At 32.5% G+C, this 21,762-nt stretch overlaps 1 protein-coding gene across 1 annotated transcript in view; it reads left to right on the top strand.

Moving 5' to 3' along the window:
• Positions 1-10,454: 10,454 nt before the first annotated feature.
• Positions 10,455-21,762, top strand: part of LOC143255866 (uncharacterized) — a 93,217-nt gene continuing 81,909 nt past the window's right edge. The window contains exon 1 of the mRNA XM_076512206.1: positions 10,455-10,908. Coding sequence (XP_076368321.1) covers positions 10,860-10,908 — 49 coding nt within the window. The 5' untranslated portion in view covers positions 10,455-10,859. The remainder of the gene's footprint in view (positions 10,909-21,762) is intronic.

Raw genomic sequence — 21,762 nt, 5'->3', positions numbered from 1 at the left:
TGTGAGTTTAGTTGTCTTCGACAAAGTGAATAAACATGCTGAGTAGAGCGTTTAGGAGGTAAGTCAAAATAAAAGCCATCATATGTAAAGTAAATACTTTGGTTGCGAAAAAAAATCTGATGACACAAAAATCATGAAGATTCTGGGTATGACATTTTGGTTCTGTGAGCCAAGTGATAAACAAGGATTTAAAGCTAATTATCACTCACAAACCAATAGTTCATAAGCTTCCAATTACATAAACACCTGCTTTCATTAGAAAGATGACCAAGAATTCCATTCGTCCACAAGTGTCAAGTTTTCCAGTGCAGCTCTAATAAACTTTTATGTCTTTGATATGCTTGAACGTGATTTATTATGGAAAGTTTGTCAACGTATAGTGTAAGACTGATCTTAGCGTCCTCAGGTGAAGCTTGTCATAATGCAATTTACAGGATCTAGCAATAGTACGTAATTATGAAAGTACTTCCAAAAGTACTTCAGGATTTTAAACAAAATATATTTATGTTTTATTAGGCAAAGTATTACTTTATTCCAAATTCAAGTATCATACAAAATCCTTCGTGCAATATAATGTGAGAAAAAAATAACAGTAGATCTATCTTGAGTGAACAAAAGTTTAAACAGTAACGTTACTGGTATCTTGTTTTCATTCTAAATATCACGTTTGTGAACATTGACTATGATACAAAAGTTAAAAGAAAGAAACTAATAAATGTATATAGCAATTGAATTTGCAAGTAACAAAAGATCGAACAGGTGGTTGCATACGTTACATTAAAATGTGACAGCCACAAAAATATAAAAAAATTGTAGTAGAACGGAATATATCATTTTAATATTGTTTGGCATTACATGCACAGTTTGATGCTTCCAAAATTTATTGCTTTGGAAAGAACATGTAACTGCCCTTTCTGATGCAAAATATTTATACATTCAGATCATAAGTACGTGCTCAGATTAAAGATTTTTTGATTTTCAAGATGGGGATACCCTTGTGCTTAAAACATTTGGAAATAAACACTTATGGATGAATATAACACACCAGGATCAACAAAAAAAGCAACCCGTAACAAGTTGTATCCCAGACAGAGTAACCAAAGTACAGCGGCTTGTAACAAGTAAGCATTTATGAACACAAAGATGAGTGGCAAAAGCTGTCCATGTGCCCAGGGTAATAGTGCTCGACACAACCAATAAGGAACTTCATCTGAAATAGTTACGCAAGTCACATGTACATAAGTTGCTGAAGAATAAAACATGTTTTATGCTACTTCGTAAGAAATCATATCGGTTAAGTCACCGATGGATTTCTATTCGATTAAACTGTTGAAATGGGCGCTGGGAAACCGTTGTTCTTTCACACTAAATGAATATGAAAATCCTGCAGAGAAGACTGGTGTGGTTTCGACATGATAGTCTCATAATGGAGCCAGTTATAATATAAACTATATTATTGGAACATTGTCGAAATGCATGTTAGTCAGATAAAGCATGACTAGACGTGGCGACATCTATTTAATAACGTAGCGAGTCTCATAAAAATCGTTTCAATATGACGTACTTAACCTCTGGTAGGCAAAAAGCTATAAATATTGACTTCGAACAAATTTTACTTGGCCATTTTATTTAGAAAAACACTCACATACAAAAAATAGAAAAGTTGCAGCTACCAACTCACCAGCCAGAACCGATTTTGTTCGGTCTTTAACTTCCTTTCAAAATTCCTAGAGAATTTAATAGAGCTATGGTCCTCACTTAAACTAATAAAAATAACTTCCGTAAACTTCATCAATGAGAACATTTTACCAAGAATAGATTTGTTTAAGAATAGAGGCGTTGTAGTTAAAATATTTTATCCCGTTAGAAATGCTTTGAAAAGTGACTAACATTGTTTGAAAAATTATTTATTAAATATCATCAACAAGCGATAGATTCCTCTAAAAACTACATTATCCACAGATAAATTTAATATTTATGAACCCAGTTTTATATATTTTCAGCAACATTATTTGTGAAAGTGTACTAAACACTTTTGACCAGGTGGTTAAGGCACTTGACTCTTACTTTGAGGGTCGCGGGTGCGAATCCCCATCCCGCCAAGCATGCTCGCCCTTTCAACCGTGGGGACGTTATAATGTGACGGTTAATCCCACTATTCGTTGGTAAAAGAGTAGCCCAAGAATTTACGGTGGGTGGTGATGACTAGTTGCTTTCCCTCTAGTCTTACACTGCTAAATTAGGGACGGCTAGCGCAGATATCCATTGTGTAGCTTTGCGCGAACTAAAAACAACAACAACAAAGAAACTAAACATTTTCCCTACATCAATGATTTGTTGTAAAGAAACTACTTTTTATCTCACTGAAGAGGCTGTAGCTTTCTGAGTGCTGTTTTTTTCCCTCAGATCTAAAACTGAGGACATTACTTTTTTATCCATTTCCTACAGATCGAAAAGACCCTTTAAAGACAGTTAGAAATTACGACATTTAGATAAAAAATAACATAATGATATGCATGTTTACAGACACTGGCCCTTCAGATAAATGTAATATATTTATAGATATAAAATATTTAGCATTCATTCAGTGATAATGTGATAACTGTTTTGATAGTTATAGCTTATATAATAAAAGTGTCTTAAAGATATGACTTCAAACAAACAGGAAGGTACATTAGTTTCAGTAAAATAACCAAGCTTATATTACATTTTCGAAAAAAAGAAAGTGTAATAAGATGCTGTACTATTAGTGATATGTTCATTAATTAGGTGTATATATTAATTTAACTTAAAACAATAAAATAATCTAATTGAAGAATAGTTCTAAATAATCTTACATATTCTTGATAAGCACGAAGTTTGACACTGATTATTTGTGCCGCGCTCGTGAGTGTATTAGGACACAGAATTTTAGCATTATAAGTTATGAGTTTATCGTTCAGCCTCTACGGAACTTTTTTGTATATTTAATTACTTTGATTAACTATTAGTCTACCAATCACAAAAGAGATAGAATCGTCCAGTATTTGTTTAAACCTATTGACCAGAAACATTTTAAAAACCTTTAGCAATTCCACAATTAATCGTTAATTATTTTTAACAACTATATAAATAGCAATGATAAGCGATCGTGCTGTCCTCTAACGAATGCGTTAGTTGATATATTGTTAATGTTTACAAACGACTTCATCATCCACGAGCGCGACTGCCTGGTCATTATTTAAATTGCACAGGAAGCTAGGGATGAACGTGTACTAAGTATTAAAGTAATTTTAAAGATTGCCACAGATATTAGCATATAAAAGAGAAGGTAAATGGCGAAAGGAATAAGAAGTAAAGTCTGCTTTCCAATTTCAAGTGTTTTTTTTCTAGTAATAAATCATATATTACTTTGATTTATTGAACTTGAATCAGTAACAAGAAGCTTATCCGTAAAGTAACGCTCAACATTGTGTTTTGTTTCTCATAATTTTGGATGTTTGGAACTTCATTCAGTCTTAAAAAGAGAGAGAGAGAGAGATAAGAATAATTTCTGTTTGAATAAATTTCTAAAAAGTCAACTGATCGAAAGCGCTCGAATTTTGTTCTGTTTTTTTTTTTTTGTTTCTTCTTTTCGAAATTCATCGTGTATTTTACACATGATCCCGTTTGTAAACTCATTTATCATAATTTATTTTCATAAAGATGCTGTTTAACGTTTGTAATACGTGACGGGAAATGTGAAATTTCTTTCGTTTATATTATTCATAGCATATAAATCCCCTCTCTCTGTAGGTCAGCGATAAGTTTTCAAACGTTCATAGATAAAATCCGGGATCAGAGTCCCCTCAATGAACAGAGTGCAAATAGCCCACTGTGCAGCTTTTCACTAAAAAACAACATCGTATAAGCTGTAGAATTTACTGAAAGGTGTGAAAATATGCTGGACAATGGAAGTCTTGTTTTTACTCCAATATTAGGCGATATTTCACGATGTTGTTATAGGATTGACGTCACAGAAGAATTTCTTAACTTCAAAAAAAAATCTAAGCTTTCCTGTTTTTAAGATATTTTTATTCATAAATATCAGTTATTATTTTTGGTGGATTATAATCGAATTGATAAAATATATATTTTTGTATCGCCTTAAAAAGTATTCAAAAACGTCACAATAACTAAACATCTCAGCGTTACGTTATAATAATTGTATACGCTGTTAATGATGGAAAAGAATGTTGCCCAGAATGTTTCTTCTCCATAGTACTCTTAAAATGACTGCAGAGTTTACTACGTTTTTCGTTTTGAACATTTTTAATGGCAGATTGCTTGACTTCGTTTAAACTTGTCCCTAGTGCTGGGGAAGTGACAAAAAATCGGAGAAAGTACAACGTCTGAGAATGTTTCCAAGTACCTTCACGGTTGTTATATTTTTGCCCCATCTTCATTGTTAACTGTTACTTGAAACATCTTGTGTTCATTATAATTAATAGTTCTTTTAAGTAGAACTACATATAACAACATGAGAAATAAATGCGACGTTCCACTATGGATTCACAAGTAGGAATTATAGATATATATGACATAAACATTGGTCATAACCCAAACTGTTTAAAAATTAAAAGATGGATGGACTTTGACAAACAGACAGATGGAGGAAAAGCTGAAAAATAACATTTGTCAATAACAACATTCTCAACTAGCGTTAATACCAAACTGTGCTCTAATTTTATTTATTTATATTTGTACAATAACACACAATAAAAAATAAATTAAATATTTCGAAGTTCTCATAAGAAGGTGAAAAAAACGTAAATCTTGGAGGTAGTGAGGCCGAAAACGTGACTTAAATATTAGAGAAAAACTACAGTATGGATAAAATATGTATATAGAGAAAACTATCCTTGTTGTTGTATGTTTCCGTAAAGATGCACTTCGTTAACTGCAGGAAATAAAACTTTGGATTTTAACATTGAATGTATATAAATTTATCACTGACCCTTTGGGGGACCAGAAAGAATTGTTATATAAATTCATGTGTACGTAAGCCTTATGTTTAAGTAGAAAAAAATAACGCCTGGCTCGTATTTCAGCTGGCAAATTAAAAAAAAACACACACATAAAAAGCTCGAAACGCAAACTTTAATATTACCACCACGTGTGATGCAAGTATATATATTTATTAAGCCTGCCTGCTGTTCTCAGGAGAGCAGTTTTTAGGTTTAAGGATATAAGAACAAAAGCAAGATACGACATAAACATTATAAATATATAATTTTATGTATTAACAGTGTCCTATGGTGAACTATGACAATAACTTACGTTTGTTGGTTTTCGTATCATGATTATCTATTTTCATTTATCAACAGTGTTATGTAACACTTCTGTTGTTATGAATATCAAGAATAGAAAAATTATAACAAATGAAGAATATGAATGAATATTCAAAATAACGATGTCGCAAATCCTTCTTTTAATGATATCTCGAAATGTTTCTTTGGAAAATATTTGATTTCAGAGTCTATATTTTGAAGAACAACTAAATAGTATGACGTTATAACGACTTAGCGTCCTATCTGAGGTCTCTGTTTATGAGCATGATATCGGGACTACACCCCCACACACCGTGTTCACGATGGGACAGCGTCTACAGATTTACGACATTAATATAAAGGTCTCAATTCCCCACGGTGGACACGCGCAGATAGCCGCACGTGACTTTGTTCTAAGACACACACATATACACACCGATCCAATAATTAATGTAATTAGTTGATGAAACCTAAACAAATCGGAAATTAAAATGTATAACACTAGCAGATTTGAATATTACTGTATGTTATAGATCTTTCTCAATGACGTGCTCGAACACAAGAGCTAAGAAAAAATCTTTTAAAATATTTATAATTTACAATGTGAAAACAAAAGTGCATTATTCGTGACAGACACATCAAATCTTTATTCGTGTCTTTGTGTAAACGTCAACAAGAAAATTCTTCCACTTTTAATTGCCACAATTCATATCGTATACGGACATTTCTTTAAGTTTAACCAAGTTAAAAACAACATGACAGTTTGTGATATATTGAACTTTTCATAAGGGTCATTAAAGACACCCTTATTGTTATGATTAAGCTTTTTTTTTTTTAATTTCGCGCAAAGCTGCACGAGGACTATCTGTACTAGCCATCTCTAATTTAACAGTGAAAGGCTAGAGGAAGTCAGCTAGTCCTCACTGCCCAACGCTAGCTCTTGGGCTTCTCTTTTACTTTCTCTTTACAACGCTCCAGGTGTGAAAGGACGAGCATGTGTGGTAGTACAGGAATCCTAAAGAGTAGAGCTCCCTAACTAAGCTGTAAACATATCATCGAGGATTCACCGACAGTGGTATACAACGTTCTCTTTGTATAGACATGAAAGATACTTATTTCTGTTTTGTTTGTATAGAACAAACATTATTTAAGATGTTTTTAACTTACATCACCGAGTTTATACTGCTTTGTAGAATTTGGAAACATTATGTAAACGAGACGTCAAGCTCAAATACGATTTTCTTTTCGCTAAGAAGTTTTTATTCGTTCAATAAATTGTATAAACTCTCATAAAAACAACAACAAAAACAGAACAGTATGTCTGTGCAATAGCAATTCGTACAGTTTAGTGCTCTTTCGTTCCTTAGCTTACACTGGGAATAAGTTAATTCTCTGGATAGTTGTGTGCACGTCAAGACAAGACACCATCACAGTTATCCAAATTAAGAAGTTTTAGCTGATCTTGGCTGACTGTCTAGATCTTTCCATTTTATGTGTTTAATAGAATCTTTTGGACATAGTATTGTAGAGTCAGTGAGGTTCGTTAATTGTTCACTAAGATGTAGAGTCTGTCTTCAGCGGGTAAAAAATGTCTGTAATTATGTGTTTTTTGTTACCTTTTTACAAGGTTAATCCAGAAATAAAATTTTAAATAGGAATCGTTTGGGGTTTCAGAACCGCCTGTGTTCATAATTGATTTTTCACACGTAATCACAATGAATTTTTTCGTCTCAAAAAGAGCTACCAGTTAAAAGAAATATACTGAAGTTTAAATACACGACAGTTAAACTTCGAATGTCATAAAAGTGGATTAAAGTTCTTTGTTGAATTTCATGCAAGACTATTTGAGAGCTACCTATGCTAACCTTCTTTAATTTTGGGCTAATCTTAACCAACGAAAAATGGAATTGATTGTAACAGTTTATCATCTGAAAGGATCAGTATATTTGGTATTGATTGTCACAGTTTATCATCTGAAAAGATCAGTATATTTGGTAACGGAATACAATCCTAAAAATCCGCAGATTGCGAATCGAGCGCCCGAATTAAGAATAATGCATTTACTGGGATACATTCCGTTGTTATCTTTATTTATTATTTATTTTCTGCTGTTTTTTCTTGTCTATTCTACCTCTCTAGTTAACATTAGAATAAGTGGATTTGATTTTGTTTCTATTATGATTAGCAAAGCCAACTTGTAGTTCAAGATAGAAAACTTAAAATTCAATATATAGAAATTTCCAATACATATTTTTGTTTTTTTACAAAGTACGAAATATCATGGATTTACTTTTGCTTTGAGCGCTGGTAAGAATTAACATGATTAGTCATCAAACTGTGCAAATAACTTAGCTGTAGCATATGAAAAACAATGAAACAACAACAAATATCAAGGTTCTCGTTAATGTGAAATGTCACTTTGAAAGCCAATTCGTAGTGAAGTCATTTTTGAGAAATTTAAGAGAGTACACGCGTGTAATTTTCGTGTTAGCCAAAGTGGTACTATCAAGAACTTTGGTAAATATTTAGGTTTAGTTGCGCGTGTGATGTTCCTGTTAATCAAGATGATACAATATAGAACCTAGGTAAATATTTATGTGGGTAATAATTTTGTTAGACAGATTGGTAATTTCAAGAACCTAGGTGAACATTTAGGTTTATCTGTGTGGATGATATTTCTGTTAGACAGATTGGTACTATCATGAACCTAGATGAACATTTAGGTTTATTTGTGTGGGTGATATTTTTGTTAGACAGATTGGTACTATCATGAACTTAGATGAACATTTAGGTTTATTTGTGTGGGTGATATTTCTGTTAGACAGATTGGTACTATCATGAACTTAGATGAACATTTAGGTTTATTTGTGTGGGTGATATTTCTGTTAGACAGATTGGTACTGTCATGAACCTAGATGAACATTAAGGTTCAGTTGTCATATATCTTAGACTATTATTTGATATATCATTGCACCTCCAGTAAATACAATTCATATGTTCTTTGACGACATGATAACGCTTCAGCGCTTATACAGCTAAAATTTAGAAAACTCAGAGTTCGAATTCCTCGAGAGAGGACACATCACAATAATCCATTGCGCAATTTATATGCAAAAACGGCTCGTTTGGGTTGAGAAAATATTTTACATAGAAGAGCGAACAACTTTTCGACCTTCTTCAAGACTTTAATGAAGCCTAAAGTAAATTAAAAACTATGAAAACCCGAAATGATTTTATGAATCTAGAGTGAAGTAACAGTAGCTTGTTTGTTTGTTTTTCTACATTGGTCTCTTGCTGGTTTTATTAGCAATACTGTCTCATGAGATAATTTATAAGTTATGTACAAAATACTATACAGCAGTGGTTTTCCAAACATCCTTTTTATGATAAGTAACACACACATAAAAATCTTGTCTTTGTGCCAAATGTGTCATTGTTTGATATAGAAGTACGGGCACCATTATTTTCGAGTTTTAAAATGAAATAATATTCCTTCTGTGTTACACTTTTCTAAAACACAATACTTTTATCACTGTTGGTTTGTTACTTGCATGGAACAAAATATACTTATTACTTTACCATTCACATATTTATTTCCCTGTTGTGTCTCACTTTATTTCTCTCTCCTTGGCCCCCCAGTGGCTCAGCGGTATGTCTGCGGACTTACAACGCTAAAAACCGAGTTTTCATACCCGTGGTGGGCAGAGCACAGATAATCCATTGTGTAGCTTTGTGCTTAATTCAAAACAACATCTCTCTCCTTGAGATGGGGAAATGACCTATACGAACGCACTTTCTAAGCAGACTCTCTAATGCTTTCTAATGGTTAGGTCAGCTATAATATACGGATTTAAAACGCTAAAATTGGGACTCGAATCCTCGATGTGGACAGAGAGCAGATAATGTTCCATTGTACACCTTTGCACTGATAAAAAACGTACAAACAAATTTTCCCTGGTGAGAAAAATTTTTAGTAAATTCAGTCAATAGTACATTAAAATATGTAATTAAAACATACTGTGTTAATTGTTTATAAATTATGTTGTCTCGCCATATGTTTAACTTAAACACGTGTAACTGTTTATGACGTCGTTATAAATTATATTGAAAGTCAAAATCTTGGTGCTGGAAGTTTATTAGAAGCTCAGTGGTCTTGTCCTCTTGAGAAAAATATTAATACTACAGGAAAATGTATCTTATAAATGAATAAATATAAAACTTATCAATTAAACACATTTGAAAAATTGTGATTATAAGTAAATTTTAATAATTAAAATTTTACTACAGTTGTTGTAAAAGTATTATAAATTATTAACATGTTTAATCTGTGATCGATGGATTATAATGAACACATATTTTTAAGCATATTCTGAGATTAACAAAATATGTACATTGAATATTTAAATAACCTATAAAAGACTTCACGTACAGGAGTTAAATATTAAATAACTTAGTAAGATACTTATCGAAAGTCGTTAAATTTTCAAGCATTTGAATAAAATATTTATATTAATCTAAGGAAGCATTCATATCCACTTGTTAAGTACCCAAGGGTCTTAACCGAATACCCATCTCTAGTAATTGAAACATTTACATACACTTGTTAAGTATCCAAGGGTCTTAATCGAATACCCATCTCTAGTAATTGAAACATTCAGATCCACTTGTTAAGTATCTAAGGATCTTAACCGAATACCCATGTTTAGTAGTTGGACCATTTAGAAAAAAGTCGTATTCAGTTGCTAAATGTTCATGGATCTAAATGTGATATTTACTTGGAATAGTTAAAATGTGCAGAAATCTTAAAATATTTATACCCAGTTATTAAACGTTCACAATTTTATTTCAGAATATTCATCCCCAGTGGATGGAATGCTCATTGTTCTTAAAAAAAAACATTTGTATATAACTCTTTAAAGTTTACAAAATATGCATCAGATTATTTGTGTGTTATTAGTAGCGTTCACGCATATTAATATAATATTTACACGCAGGCGTCAAATTTTCAGGATTGTTAATCAGAATAAACTTTAAGACTTCGTTTTCTTATAAGCTTCTGTTTAGAAGAAGGTGTTTTGATTAAGAAGACGATTCTGTCTCCATAGAGATGAACGCGATGGAGTTGCGGACCAGCGAGTCTGAAAGAGCTTCTAAATCGAAAGATCCTGACGTCACGTTAGGCAAGGCGACAACTGAGTACTTCGTGCGTGTTGCTGGCCCTGGGTCGAGAAGGAACAAACACGTATCTGTTCTTCCTCGCATTAGCTCCATAATTTCAAATTTTAGTTAAACTAAACCCTATCCACACTTTACCAGAAGCTAAACGAATCGAAGTACAGCACTTTAGTTGTCCAGGAAAAGTTAGTAGCACATTTTAAGTGTTGCTCTGAAACGCCGGTTTCCCGGAGAAGCTCATTTCTAGTTCTTTTATCTCCTGTCCGATTTGTCACGATCTTGTACTTACTTAGCCACGTGATATATGTCGCTGTCTACTGCTTAGATTGACATAGACATTGTATATCCCTATTGTCATTTCTTTAAAGTCTCCAACGTGCAGACCGATATTTCATCATGCCTCCAAAACTCGAGAGAAAGAAGGAAACCCAACGTACAGATAGTCGTAAGTTTCTCCATAGAATCGTCCGTTAAAGTTTGCTCAGCTACATTAGCAACCATAAATTTCTTTGGTAATCAACAGCATTATGATTAATTTTTAACTGATATTCTAGGGTTTATTTTTAAAATCTAGTAATAATGTTTTAGTGAAACAAAAAGTAACAAAATTATCTACTGAATTAGTGTAAGTAACTGAATTTTTTGTATTACTGGTATGGATTTCTCTACATAAGTTAGTGGTCAGTTCTCATCAATACTTGTATTCATTTGTCGAATTAACAGATTTATTTTCTAAATTAAAACTTTTGCTTTTAGTCAACATTAATAAGGTTTTTACCAACTTATTAGTTGTTAACAAATGTAGTTGCTTAATCATTAATCACGAGCCGTTGTTTTTATTCATTCGTAAAAAGTGAAATAACAGTTAAATGTTTATTGATACTTACAGCACACAAGTTTTAAATCTACTGCTCTGTGAAACAGTATTTCTCGATCACGTGAAAGCTTTATTTAGTTTTGAAAATGTTTATAAGATTATGAATCTGATTCTTCAGCTAAGTTATAATACTGAATAATTATAGAGCATAGATAAAGGTTAATTACTAGATAAGTAATTAACTTGTCAGAAAGTGTGATGTTTGTGTGTAATTTTAGGAATGGACTGGATGTAACATGATGCATGAGGGAAATATATATAATTGAAATACGTAATGGAAATTAATTGAAAATTTACTGTAATTTAAAATTAATGAACAGGAAGATACAGAATTTTCTGGGTACACACTTTGTGTTTCGGGCAAAATGTGATATGCTTCATTAAAATAAACTGAAAAGAGTTAAATATATATACAGAGAGTGCCGTGATGAACAGATAATAAAGGTTTGTTTTTTTATTGCTAAGCACAAAGCTATACAATGAGTTAGTTGTGTAGTTGCGCCCACCGTAATTATCAAAATCAGATTTTTAGGGTTATAATCTCCCAGATTTGCCGCTGAGTCAGTGGGAGACTCCTAACAAAGGAAAAATGAAAACGCGAGTGACAAAACAAACCTTTCTTCATAATTAAGCTGTATTTACGTGATCATTTAATGAGTACGTGTACATCAGCACCGTATGGAAATTGTATTTAATCATGAATGTTTATTAAGTTATATGTATTTTCCATCTGTATTAATTGGATTCTTGTGTCTATGTGTATGGTATACAAGAAATTCTTAATTTTTTTAAACGAATGGGGTTTTAATTTAAAATAAAGAATTTGCAAAACAACAAAATAGTAGTGATTAAAAACTGGCCTTAAATGAAAGTTTTTAATAGTATTAATTCACTAGATTCTAGCAGGCTTATAAAGGAACACAGCTGGAAATTATTATTTTCAACTATTGTTGCATGAGGTAGAAAACGTAGATAAAAACTAACACTGCTCGTGTAAATAAAGCATAACTAGGAAACGAAACTTTAGTTAAAGAACAAACTAAAAAGTTGCCAGAGAGATTTATATCCTCTCGGACGCGTTACAAATTATTTAATAAACTATGTCAAAATGGAGAATGTTAAAAAATGGACTGAAAATATAAATTTGACCGCTCTACCATCACAACATATAACTCGCAGCATGAAACATAAAAATTACGTCAGTTCAACCTCTCATTCGGCAGCTATATTACCTAACTCTGATTCACATGTTTTGTTTTGATAAACGTTCTTCGCAGTTTTATGATTATTCTGTGTTGAAAGGAAATAATATCGACACTATTCCAAACAAAACACGTGATTATTTCCTTCGTCGTATCATACTTACATGTGCTATTCGTAAACTTAAAATTTGAAAAACGTAGAACATGACTTTAATGCAGTGATCCAAGAAACATCCACATTATCGCTGTTTGAATAATAATAAAATTATAAGATCACAGTTTATACCTAGAATTTTTATTTGGCTAACGGACATTGTGTATCGCTTCGTTTTCGAAATGCACACATAAAAGCTTTCTTTATTCTAATTTTGCCATAATAGACTAAAAAATACCATATTATCCTTTGTTTTTTGGTTGAGGAAAACTTTGTATGATTTTCGTATTTAACACACACACACACAAATACACAATTTTATTGATATTAATTGTGTGCAAATCATTAAAAACATATAATTAGAATGTATAAGGAAAAAAGGAAAACAGTCGGGTAACTCCAAACATCGTAAATGCCACTGAAACCTTTGAAAGTTATTATTCAAAGTATAAAATTATAAAGCAGAAATGGTTTGCATAAATTTGTTATCTGGTGTAACACGAATCTAAACTTAATTGGCTTTGGACAAATAGACCAAATATGTAAAAGCCTATGCAGTCAGGCACTGAAAACATTTAATTAAAATAGGAATAAATTCACCAAAAAACGATATTCATTCACCACAAAAATGCAAACCGATTGGCCAGCTGAGCCACTAACTTTTTTTTTTTACAGTATTAAGTGATTATTTTATTACAACTAATTTTACTAACACTTACGATTCTCAAAGTGTTTTGATGAAATTTAGTTTTCCAAGTACAAGTAAGTCTTAAGCTAGAATAATTTTAAATTTGAGGCTGTTTACAGGCAAGCCTTCCTTACGGGGGTCGTTATCTGTAATAATACGTGTTAAGAAAGAGTGCATTACGGGTTTTAATGCTATATTTGTATTGAATGCTTATTTGTTAAGCGCATTCTAGCTTCGTAATTTTTCAATAAATAAGAAGCATTCCATAGTTTTGACGCCTAAGTTACAATCTTCCTGAAATAAGTTTTCTAATATTTAAGGGTACAATGTCCTTGTATTCATTATATTTAAGTGTATTAAGCACACTGCTAAGTTAAAAAAATAAATATTTTAACAACTGAATTTTTCTAATAGTAAATATAAACAAAAAATGAGTGATTGAAAATTTTGTAGACAAAAGGTAATTTAAACATTATCCAGCCTTAAGGAATTTTTCGTTCATATAATCAATTTATTCTTCTGGTAATTTGAGCTCTAAAGTGGAGAGATAAGGATAGTCTTAAGAAGAACGTGAAATAGTCACTTTATTTTACGCGCATAATATATTATATAGCGTATTTCTGTTCCTAACATAATTGGAAATTTGAAACCTAAATCATAAATTTTATTTTGAAAAGACAATATTATCACAGTATATGGCAGAAAAAAACATTAGGATTTCTTTAAATCTAAGTTTAAAAGTAATAAAAAACAGGATGAAAATAACATTTTAGATTCACAATAAGACTTGACAAACATTATCCAAATATGCTTACAGGCTGTGATATTAAGCTGTGAGGTGTAAATGTTTTTAATCTAAATTATATTCTAATTTTATTATCATCGTCAACATGAACCTAAAGCAAGATGAAGTTTTGAAATATTTATTAGTACAGACCAATCTGCTGAATTATGTTAAATTTCGCAATGAAATATTAACCAGTAGTCAGCGTACAGTGATTCGGGAAACTATAAAAAAATATATAAGAAACAAAAGTCATCTGACGTTGTTTGCAATTTGAATGAGTTCAGTGTTTTCTTATAGAAAGGCCATATCGTGCTATCTGCTGAGTCCACCGAGGGGAATCGAACGCCTGATTGTAGCATTGTAAATCCATAGATTTACCGCTGTACCTGCGGGAGGACCGAAACAAATGTTAAGATCAAGTTATGTGTTTAAAGTATATAGCTCCACTCAAAAGATAATGCAAAGTTTGATTTCTTTTTATCATTTGCTACAACTACCCAAACAAAATGTTTTAACAAGTACTTTATATGCCCATCGTTAGTACAGCGGTATGTCTCCGGATTTACAACGCTAAAATCAGGGGTTCGATTCCCCTCGGTAGGCTCAACAGATAGCCCGTGTGGCTTTGCTATAAGAGAACACACACACAGTACTGTATATTTCACTGCACGGCAAACCTGTGCTGTCCGAAGTACGTATGTGGTCTACTATTAAGGGATATATAATTCGCTCGAATGTCGGCTGTTCTAATACATATATATCATTTTACTTACTCCGATAACACATTATTTCTACTAATTAACATTTTCAGTTTCTGACCTTTGTGATATATGAAAAGGATAATCACATTTTTACGTGCAAACACAAGTTCATTACGATCATATATATTTTTTATCTCGGACATATTTACCCACATCAACTCAAACTAAGTCATAAACAGGATATTCAGTATAACTATTAATGCGTGCGTATGTGAAAATGTATTTTTTTGTTTTCGTAGAAGGTATGTAGCTTTTATACAAGATAATATAAAGGGTTACTCACATTTTGTGCAAATGATTTCTATATGGTAATACAGAACTCTGTCACCATAAGAACGAGATATGGTGCCATGCGCGACATCTTGGGAACCTAAAATTTGGTTTGCGATGAAACACGACCGTTTGACAAGACCGCAACGGATACATTTATAACTGGAAGAATTTGTAACCTGCTTTCCAAAGAAGAAGAAGGGGTGTTATTACAGACAGGTTATAATGATGTAAAGCCAAAGTACACGACATTTCTGAGATGAAAGGCTTCAATGATCTTTATTAAATAGTAAAGAAACTCTCATAGCAGAACATCTAGGATACCAAGGGCCTTCGAAAGAAAGTAACATTATGATCTGGAAAGTAGAGATCGTAGTAACAGAAAAAAGACTTTCCAAATGAAAATCCCACTGCTAGGCATATCTTTTGGTACCACGAACAAGTTAGTAAACAATAATTCGAAGTTGGTGAAGATTCTCAACCAAAAGTTCACAAGTTTCACACCACAGTTCGAAATCAGTGACTTTTTTTTGTATGAAAGATAGCTGAAATCAGAGCAGCTACATTCCATCACCCAAAATTCGAATCTTCCAAAGTAAGTTAAATTTTGTGGCTTTGACCGACCCTAACGTGGTCTGAGATGGTTTGTGGAAACATTGACAGGTAGTGTGATGTAAAACCGATTTCACAGTATTAGTATAATGCTTGTTACAATGGATACTGCGGTGTCGGATCAAACTGCATGATTATTTACATAAGACCGAACAAGCAATGGTGAATTGAGGGACCTGGTTCTTCCTTCACCATTCTTGTAAACATAGATTAATCTGAGTTTGTGTTTCCCAGAAATAATATTTGCAAGACAGTTAAATCTTGTAGCCAAGAGCTAAAGGTTAAGGTAACGAGAACTGCCTATTTTATGTTTAAGTCTCAGAACTGTGTGTCTTCAGAAACATTTGTATTATCTGGAAATGACCATATTTTTTAGAGTTTATTTCTTTGTTGTTAACACAAAGTTACTTATTTGGCCGTCTTTGCTATGCCCACCAAGACTATCGAAACCCAGTTTTTAGCTTTATAAGTTTTCAGATTTAACGCTACTCTGTAGGCTAAGAAAAAAAATAAGGTCAAAAGATTTGTTTATTTGTTCATAAAACGTTAAACAGAAGCAAATACTTCAACTGAGTGCAAACAAAAATATTATATAAATAATGTAAAGAAATTGCACCTATTAAAAGTACATTATTAGGTTTTCAAATAATGTTACAAGATGTTGGGGGACCGCTATGGCACTTGACTCGTAACCCGAGGGTCGTGGGTTCGAATCCACGTCACACCAAACATGATCACCCTTTCAACCGTGGAGCGTTATAATGTTATGGTCAATCGCACTATTCATTGGTAAAAGAGTAGCCCAAGAGTTGGCGGTGGGTGGTGATGACTAGCTGCCTTCCCTCTAGTCTTACACTGCTAAATTAGGGACGGCTAGCGCAGATAGCCCTCGTGTAGCTTTTGCGCAAAAAACACAGACGGGTAGATATATGATTAATATAAAGTCGTAACACCCACAATGCCATTGTAAAAATCCTGCCAACACACATAGATACGAGTCCCGAGTAAAGATATTTTCTCGCCTAAAGCATTCGTTTTTGTTGTATATTACAATTACTAACACTTATTAGGATAACTAACAAAGTGTTTAAATTTTACTATTCATATATCATCCTGTATCATATATTGCTAATACTGATTGGAAAGCGAACCCGTTAAATAAAACACATATTAAGCAATAAAAACAGATAATTTTATTAGTTTTTACTTTGTTCAACTTTTATGATTGGGTATAATGTCTTTAAACAGGTTTTTAAAACTTGAGAAGTCAAATAAGCAGATGATAATCAATACAGAAAATAGATATAAATAAGTAACTTCTCATACATATAAATAGATGGCTAAAAAGCTGGGCTTGTGGTTGGAAAGAGTGATTGATGAAGAGACAGATGGATGGATTTCGATGTTGTCATAAACCGTCAAATTCATTACAATCCTGTTTAATATATGTTTTAGAGGTAACTACCTGTAACTGTCAACTATGTTTTAGGAAGAAAGAATGAGCCTAGAAATCCTTGTGAATGTCATTATAATTTTTTCCATTACGTTCATGGCACTGAACCAGAGCAGCAGGATATAAACATAACACCGATCCTTTTGACTGTGGTTGGTTGTTTTATTTTTATCGTTGTTTCCTTTGACAGGAGTGATGAGTTTATTTCATAAAAGTTTTTTCTTGCCTGTTTATGTAAGAAAGATGTCTAAACTAATAGTTACATGTCTAAAAATGAATGTGTTTTTTTTTTACCTGTTGTTTACAAAGGTCAATTTTTGAGCATTTCTTGCTTTTATATGAAATATTATAGGCTAAGAATTTACAGTAATCTATCTCAAAACCTTATTAAAGTTTTTAAGTTTTCTTTTTAAACACGTGGAAAAGAAAATTTAATGCTGTTTGGTGTAATTTTCAAAAGATTCGAACTTCTAGCATAAATAACTTTTGGACGCATTATAAAACAAAAATATAACAAAATAGTTTTTGGTGGTGTATGATATTGAGGCATCATTTTGAAAATATATATTTTATTTTTATAACACGACACTGTCATTTGGAAGCAGTGAAAAACTGATTACAAGTTGTTTATCTTAAACCAGTTTTAATAGATACGTTTTAAATGGCGATTTTATGCTAATGATTAAGAAAGATGAATTTTTAACTTCCCTCATGCTTCAAAATATCAAATCACAGAATTTAATGTATACAAAACCTCCTGAAATTTAAGAATAAGTGGAGGCGACATGAAAAACAAAATAATATGTGAAAGTGGATCAGTAAAGTTTGTAAACAACCCACACACACGCTTCCCTTAGTTGTTATACAAGCTCTGGCAACATACATCATGTCTTATGACAAATATTTGTTTTGTCATGTTCCACGTGAGACTGATCGATAACACATTAATGTTTTCATGTTTCTTTTCCTCATTTATCTTAACAATAGTTTTTTTGCTATACACTTCTGTAATCCCATCCTCTTATAATAGTCTGCTATTTACCTGGTTTTATTGTCATTTCAATGTAATTTGTCTCTTTTATCTTTATCTCTTTTACTATTTAAATTCATATAATGTTTCCAGTCATAGTTCATGTTGATTAAATCAATTAATCTGCTTGTCTTAAGCTTATCTCAATTCTGTTTTGATTCACAAGTTTAAAGAAATTTAGATCTCCTTAGATTTTTAGACTCACCTCTTCTCTTCAAATGAAAACTAAGTATAGAGTAATATGATTAGGCCTATACACTTAATACGTGAAACTTATTAATTAATTACAATGGTTATCTTAATAGGTAGTTTTAAACATCCAAAAAATTAGAATTAATTCAATATTTTACGTTATTGTAGTTTTTTTCACCATTCATTGTATTGGTTTTATTTATTTTGTTAAAGTTAAAGCACTTCCTTTATACAAGCTACTAGAGAAGGTTAACCATTTGTTAACCTTCTTTCTTGTAATGAATACAGGTCATTAAATTACAGAAAATTAATTAACACCTGCATGAGGTATGAAATATGTATCTAAATACGCGTTACACCTATAAAATGTGATACAGTGATATTCTTAGATAAGACGTACAAGAGTAGAAATTATAACATCATGAGCCACAACCACGTTTACTGCAATATCACACAAAAAGTCCATCTTCTTTTTTACCTTGCTTTTCAGAAGACCTATTTGATTTCAGGAATTTTGTGTCTTTCAAAAATGAATGATGAGGTAGCTTTAGTATTTCGATAGAGTGGTTTACGTCCAAAATGAGCGTTTTGTTATACGATCTTGTCCGACGTAAGAACTCCATACGTATCAACAAGGCAGGTTGATCAGCTTGTAGAGTGCACATCCTCTCCAAGATGCTGGATTTATCCTTCAGCTAAGGATTTGTTACCTTCTTTGTTGAAGCCGATGTTAAATTAGTTTTCGTCGTCACTGGTGATTGGAAGCTGGGAGACTCAGCTCATGTATCTCCATTTCTCAATGTGTTCCTCACGGATGGTTGACCGAGAGTCAGTAGGAGACCATGAAATTCTCTAGGTATACGTCGCTAAGTAAAACGTCCCCTCCATAGTAAGGTTGAGAATGTTTAAGCACAGGAGCTCAGTTTAAAATTGAAGATAAGTTAACTGACCATGACCGTTGTTTTTAGAGCTTTGAAAATGTCGTGTGAACGTGGTCTTTGATAGGTCAGAAATTCAGTCGGCAACTTAAAACTGATGGTGAAATGATCAGTCACTGTTGTACCTTGTTTTGAAACATTATAGTAACAACGAGACAACAGATGTCTTCTCTTGCAGTGTAGTATTTGCACATATATCAAAAGAAATGCATCTATAAAGCAATGGCTGATCAGGATTTCAAAGGGAGGAGATTTATTCTCAATTGTCATATTTCCCGCTAGACTATTCCCCATGATAGCAACTCCTAAAAGCTAGCTCTACTCACATACATGTGAGATTTTGCACCATTACTTCAATGTTTTAGCATAGTATCAGTTGCAATAGATAAGAGTCCTCCGCTGGTACAGCAGTAAGTCTACGGATTTACAACGCTAAAATCAGGTTCGATTTCCCTCGGTGGACTCATCAGATAGTCCGATGTGGCTTTGCTATGAGGAAACACACACATCAATAGGTGAGAGGAACTGAACTCTAGTACGATCTTCATGTTAGATATTGACATGCAGTTAGTGGCTTAAAAACACCAGTTACCTCTTTTGATCATGGAAAAACCCAAATGCTACAGAATTAGTATTCACAACTCTAACTTATCTTTGTTACAAGTTAACTGAAACGGAGTATTTCAGTGATTAGTTAACTTATAAAGCTCAAAGATACATTTATATGTCCTAAGCTATATGTAAAATCAAACTACATAAGAAACATAGAGTAAATATCCAAAAGCTAAAAAAGAGTTCAGTTTTACAAATGGAGTATATTAACCTACTGATGAAACACTCAGTATATCACATTTCTTTCATTGTGATACAGACTAGTAATCGCGATCAGACTTTATTCAGATAAATCATAGAATCTATGGTTCAATTATTTCCGAGTAAAGACACATATTTACTACAAACAATGGAAACAGTGGATCAGTTCTTTTTCACCCGTGGTACCGTATAGCTTATACTTAAAGCAGCCTTTGTTTCATCTATTGAAAAATACACACATATGAATGTTTTTATTCAAAAATAACGTCAAAACATTCTTTATCAACACTCAGTAAAGAGTTCCTTTCTCAATGTAGATTCATGGCCTGGTAATTAGGGCATTCGACTCGCAATGTGAGAGTCGCGGGTTCGAATGTTCGAATGTTTCTCCAAACATGCTCAGCCTCTCAGTCTTCGGGGCATTATTATGTTATGGTTAATCCCACTATTCGTTGGTAAAAGAGCAGCCCAATAGTTCGCAGTGGGTGATGATGACTAACTGCCCTCTCTCTAGTCTTACACTACTAAATTAGGGACGGCTAGCGCAGATGTAATTTTGTGCGAAATTCAAAACAAACAAATAAACAATGTGGTTTAGACTAATTGCTGCAGTATTTACCAAACAACTCATCTCAGTATTGAATTCAGGCGTATAATTTGCGTTATTTGATGATATATATAATACAATATACATGAACTATTTACGCAACAAAATTTGCGCGAAATGACACACAAATATTTACAATAATATTAACCATAGTATGTTATAACTTAATAATAACATACACATAACAGTCAGTTGCACACAGTGCTCATTTTCACAACCAACTACAAACATTCGAGGGTTATGCCATCTATTATACTAGGATTAACATTTATAACTGAAGAAACTTAAACCTACTGTACAAAAAGAGATACAATTCAACAGAAATAGACCTTTTCTACTGTAACTCACGCAACCTGGATCACAATTCATGGCATGAAATACTATAAATATTAATATACAGACAAAGCAATGTAACAGCAGTGTCAGAGAAAACAGTAAAATACAACCACTGCTACAATATACTACCAACACTCATAGTTGCAACATCTGCAACATCCTTGAATCAGAAAACCCATTCAAGTTGAGATCACCAGATAAATAACTAAGATCTGTGTTTCTCACGGATATTTATCACAATTCAAGTTACTTTCCATGGACCAGTACTTGAAAAAAAAACTGGTAACAAAATGTCAGTAATACAATGGAAAGACGAGAAAGCCATTATAATCTCTTCTAATTTGAAGCCAGCTCTTACTATAGTTGCATGATTACTTAATACATTTGTCCTGCACACTGTATTACAAATAAATTTTACAATTCTGCTTGCTTGTATCTACTGAAACACCATTTTTGGTCCTTAACAGAAAACGGAAGCATAGAGCTAAACATCAAAATGCCACGAACATAGAAAGATGTATATCCTAATCTAACTTCTATTAGCCTCTTAAAAATGATAGATGCATTAAATAGGATACA

Source organism: Tachypleus tridentatus, chromosome 7, assembly GCF_004210375.1.
Source record: "Tachypleus tridentatus isolate NWPU-2018 chromosome 7, ASM421037v1, whole genome shotgun sequence".
NCBI lineage: Eukaryota > Metazoa > Arthropoda > Merostomata > Xiphosura > Limulidae > Tachypleus > Tachypleus tridentatus.
This window is presented reverse-complemented; position numbering and strand designations above follow the sequence as displayed.